The sequence below is a fragment of the Polistes fuscatus genome, unplaced genomic scaffold, assembly GCF_010416935.1.
Source record: "Polistes fuscatus isolate 324 unplaced genomic scaffold, CU_Pfus_HIC Scaffold49, whole genome shotgun sequence".
Taxonomy (NCBI): domain Eukaryota; kingdom Metazoa; phylum Arthropoda; class Insecta; order Hymenoptera; family Vespidae; genus Polistes; species Polistes fuscatus.
The window spans coordinates 187,056-192,635 of record NW_025113128.1 but is presented as its reverse complement, the minus strand read 5'-3'; the positions used below and the strand labels follow the sequence as shown (position 1 = coordinate 192,635).

The 5,580-nt window shown below is 30.3% G+C and overlaps 1 protein-coding gene across 1 annotated transcript; it reads left to right on the top strand.

Annotated features, from left to right (window-relative positions):
* LOC122521793 (cytochrome P450 4C1-like) lies at positions 1–4,170 on the top strand. Its single transcript, XM_043642533.1, has 10 exons — positions 1–1,015; positions 1,391–1,543; positions 1,633–1,745; positions 1,864–1,954; positions 2,025–2,216; positions 2,289–2,382; positions 2,468–2,570; positions 2,658–2,772; positions 2,843–2,958; positions 4,132–4,170. Exons 2-10 carry the CDS (start codon positions 1,396–1,398, stop codon positions 4,168–4,170), a joined length of 1,011 nt encoding a protein of 336 aa, XP_043498468.1. The 5' UTR covers positions 1–1,015; positions 1,391–1,395.
* Positions 4,171–5,580: the final 1,410 nt, after the last annotated feature.

The following is a 5,580-nucleotide window of genomic DNA, read 5'->3' as shown; positions in this document are numbered from 1 at the left end:
CATTCTTTATTACTAGACTCTTTAAACGCTTACCCTTTTTACTCGTGATACTCATTAATACTCTTTACTCTTATCAGACTCATACTCATCAAACTCATCAATACACTCAGATTACACTCGTCAAACTCGTTCCTCTCTGCCCATTCTCTCACCTTACATACTCTCTCTCCTTCTTATCTTCCTCGCATCCACGCTAAACACATACACACTCATACTTTCTTGTTTCCTTCATACTATAATATTACACGCTATTTTCTTATGTTTCTCTTTGCTTATTCGACTATTCGATAATGATGGTTCTAGAAATTTCGAACAACAACTCGAACTGCGTATCTTCTCAGCAACTATCGTTTCTTGCCTATTCGACTCTTGGTGTTTCTTTTTACGTTTTATCTGACATACGACTTTATTTCTATTCGAGATACGTCTAAATTTAACCGTGCTCGTTATCGAATATTCGATAGCTTTCTGTTCGTATTTTCCAATCCCACATAATTATTATAATTATAGGCGCAATATATATTGATAGCTATGGAAAATGTACAAAGAATTCAAGACATATAGACATTCATTATCATTTTGTGCATAAGAGTGTGAGAGAAAAAAAAATTAAAGTAATTAAAATTGATTCGAATGAGAATATTGCTGATATATTTACCAAAGCATAGTGTAAAGAATAGCTCGGAAAATTCCGCAAATTAATGAGTATTGTATAAGCAATTATATGTAAAGTGGAATGTGTAGTATAAATGTAAATCGACGTGTTATAATATAAGCCTATTTTTTTCACGCATATTCTAGAGCGCGCTATACAGTGTGAGTGTGAGTACGAGTGAGTACGCGAGATGCATACGACGATTTGACGCTGCGTGAGAGAGAGAGAGAGAGTAGACTCGATGTTACAGGAAGAAAAGAACAGCTCACTTGTAAATAAGTCTAGTCGTAACAAATCATTCAAATAGTTAAGTCCTTTCCTTCGCTGATCCATACTTTAACAGTATCAAATACAGGTTCGGTAAGATTGTAAATGCAATTTTTATATAATTTCGTAAATTTCCATGTTTCTGAACTTCAATATTATTCTCTGTGTGTTTAGATACTTTTCTTCTGAAATCTTCTATCCATAATCTTTTTTAGTTTTGTCTTGCGTTAGGTCAACATGAAAGACTATATAATAGTCTATATATTAATATTAACAGTAATTACATTCGTCAGTTATTTAGCTTTTCCATAAGTCTGATCAATATCATAATTATATTAGGTAACTCTACTTTATTTTTACGTATGCTAAGTAACATAAAAAATATAAGATCCTTTCTTTTCATCTTCATGCAGACTTTTACTATATATTTAAAAGATATTAATTGCAAATATTGTACTTATTTCCTAGATATTATGTTCCTAACGATCTTCTTAAGCTTAATTCTATTACTATTTGTTTTGCACTGCAAAATAAGATATGGAAGAAAAGGAAGAATACTTAACGGTATTCCAGGACCAAAAGGATATCCCATAATTGGAAATGTGTATAGTATAAAGCAATGTAAGCTCTTCTAGAAGTAAAACTCTTTCAAATGAAATATTTTCTACCAAATTCTATATTTACATAAGACGAACATTTTGTTTCTATAGCACATTATTTGATTCAACAAGTTTGGGAACTAAATAATAAGTATTTTCCAATTTACAAACTCTGGACCCTTCTGTATTGTACAGTATTTCTACTTCATCCAGATGATATTAAGGTAAATGAATACATGACAAAAGAAGGCTAAATTTTTTCTTCCATTTTCGCTATAATCCTTATACATAAACCAAAACCGAAATTTTGTCGAACAAAGAAAAAAGGAATTTTCTTGACAGGTTCTGATGACGAGCACGGAAAATATTGATAAAAAAGATATTTATTTTTTGTTGACGCCTTGGTTATCCTATGGATTGCTGACTAGTACAGGTGATAGTTCAAGAAAATCATGAAAACTTTACATATTCTTTCATATTTAATGATTTGTATCATTTGTAAGGTAAGAAATGGCAAAAACGGCGGAAAATGTTGACACCCGCATTCCACTTTAAAATTCTGGAACATAGTGTTACTACTTTCAACAAAGAGGCACACTGCCTAGTTGAATCCCTCAAACAAGAAGGACAAGGAGACGCTGTTGTTAAAAATTTACAAACATTCATTACGCAATATACACTAAACATAATATGTGGTAAGTCGAGAAATATCTCTTTATTTGTTGATATTTAGAGAAAAAACATAATTTATGTAAGCTCACTTGCAGAAACTGCTCTCGGTACCTCTTTAAAGGAAAAAAAAGAAATTGAATCTAAGTATCGTGAAGCTGTTCACACTTTCGGAAAAATCGTTATATACAGGTAATAAATATTTCGGTTACTATGGAGTGTATTAGTCGATTATAAGAAGGAATGTGATCAAAGGGTAATACTTTTGTTTTGATAGATTATTAACAGCTTGGTACTTCTTACATTGTATATTTGGACTTTCTTCAGTTGGTCGACTTCACAGAAAAGTATTGAACACACTACACAGTTTTTCAAAAGACGTAAGTTAATCCCTCAAATTTGCAAGAAACTCAAATTACAATTACTTGAATTCCTTTAGATTATTCAAATTGTTACACTTATTATAGATAATTGCAGAAAGAAAACAATTTCACGAAAAAACTAATGGGAAATATTTACACCAATTTGAAGAAATGGATAATATCAACACATCCTTTCAAAACTCGGATGAAACAAAAACAAGTATTTTATTTATTGTAATATAATAAATGCTTATTTTAGGAAAGATATTATTCATACATTCTTTTCACAGATTCGATAAATAGAAAAAGACTCTCTATGCTCGATCTACTCATAGCCGCTTCTCTAAATGGTAACCAAATTGATGATGAAGGAATTCGAGAGGAAGTAGATACTTTTATGTTTGAGGTAAGCTTCATGAAAAATCGTTATATACAGGTAATTAATATTTCGATTACTATGGAGTGTATTAGTCGATTATGAAGGAATGTGATCAAAGGGGTAATACTTTTGTTTTGATAGATTTAACAGCTTGGTACTTCTACATTGTATAATTTGGACGTTTCTTCAGGTTGGTCGACTTCACAAGAAAAGTATTGAACACACTACACAGTTTTTCAAAAGACGTAAGGGAATCCCTCAAATTTGCAAGAAACTCAAATTACAATTACTGAATTCCTTAGATTATGCAAATTGTTACATGTATTATAGATAATTGCAGAAAGAAAACAATTTCAACGAAAAAACTAATGGAAAATATTACACCAATTTGAAGAAATGGATAATACAACACAATCCTTTCAAAACTCGGATGAAACAAAAACAAGTATTTTTATTTATTGTAATAAATAAATGCTTATTTTAGGAAGAGATATTATTCATACATTCTTTTCACAGATTCGATAAATAGAAAAAGACTCTATGCGCGATCTACTCATAGCCGCTTCTCTAAATGGTAACCAAATTGATGATGAAGGAATTCGAGAGGAAGTAGATACTTTATGTTGAGGTAAGCGTCATTATTTAATTCAAATAAGAGATATTAGAAAGTGTTACCTAAAAAACTTAATTGCTGCTGTTTTAAATATGTTGTACTTATATCTATTCCTTATAAATTTTTCTAATTGCATGCAGGTTTTTTTCAGCAACATATAACGCTTTGGAATACTTTTAAGCTATTTGAGTTAGATTGTTATGAAACAGCTCTTTTAGGGAAACATCTCCTAAATCACGGTTTCGAAAACATTTCAATGAAACGATATTTGCTATTTTTACAAATATTTTCATTGACAAAAGCTTCAATTATTAAGCGGTGTGTTTTAATTGCGCTTTTATTGAGGTAAAAGTAATGAATAAACACATGTCTAAAGAACAAATTATCTCGCTGCATCTTCAATCGATTGCAAAATCTTTTATGAGTCAAAGGAACATTTATGTGTGAGGTTTAAGTCCTTTTAGGCAATGTCTAAATTACACGAAACATTAAACGTTATCGTCGAAACTTTTCTTTATTAGAATCGGTACCTATAGTAGCAAGGAAGCAAAATTTGTTTTTAACCTAATGTGAGAAATTTGTTTTAGGGTCACGATACAACGGCAATGGCAATAATGTTGCTTTGAGTCGTTTGCAAAACACCAAGATGTCCAGGTACCTTCCATTCAATTAAATAATTAAAATAAAACATTGGATCGGCAACATTCGCGTAGTATTTGTGTTGCGTAATTAATAGAATATTTATTCGTAGCAACGTATAAGGGACGAAGTGAACACAATTATGCTTGAAGATCTTAACAATCTGACGATCGCAAGATCTTCAAGAATTTTCGTACTGGATAGGTGTATAAAGGAATCACTCCGTTATATCCAAGCGTTCATAGTATATTCGTACTTTAACTCATGATTTGCAACTAAGTACGTAATATAGTTACATTTTAAGTGGATTTTAACTTTTCCAATCCAATGAAAATAATTAATTCATTTTTAGATGATTATGTAGTCCCATCGGGAGCGACATGCGCTGTTCACATATATAGCGTACACAGAAATCCAAGATTTTGGCCAGATCCCAATGTTTTCGATCCGAATAGATTTTTACCAGAAAATGTTAAAGGACATTAGCCTATTCAGATATCCATTCAGCGCAGGCCCAAGAAACTGTATTGGTAAATGTCGTAAGTACTGCTAACAAATGTAACTTCCTATTTACGTGTTTATTTTATTATAGGTCAAAAATATGCAATGTTAGAGCTTAAACTGGATAGTAGCTTATATAGTGCGAAATTTCTACGTGGAACCAGTCGATAACATTGATGATGTTGAAATGCAACAGGTTTAACTTTAAACTCCATGCAACCACTTCGAGTAAAATTTATTCCCATTAAATAACTAAAATTTTATATTTTTTATATTTTCCCTAAAATCATGTATTTATATTGGAACACAACTATAGATAATCTAATTGCGATTGTTAGTTTCTTTATGTTAAGGTTTTAATATTGCGATAGTTAATGATATCGTTGAAAAGAATCATTAGAGAGCAGTTAAAAAATCTGAATTTACACCATGAACGCTAGCTTTCTAATATTTTATAATAATTCTTTTATTATTTTTAATCGTAATAATTTGTTTGATAATGAATACATTTTTTTTAATAATCCTCATGTTTAGTATAATAGTATACACTATTAGACAAAAATTTAAAATAATAACGTATTGTAAACGAAAATAAACAAGAGTTAATTTGTAACAAAACAGTAAATCTAACAAGAGAGTAATTTTTACATTTTGTATTCTTTTTTAAGAAACTTCGATATTTAGTTTTTCATGTGTTTCTAATTTAATACTTGCCGATGCTTTTACTAGAAATTGTTCAAGTTGTTCGAATAGATAAGTTCAGTTTGAACATTGCCTTAAACTGGATATAAGAAAATGCTTAAATATCCTTAAAACTAATTCAGCTTGTTAATATCTTACTTGATTCAATAACGATAAATAAATTCAGAATCTATTGGTACATTCGATAATCACGA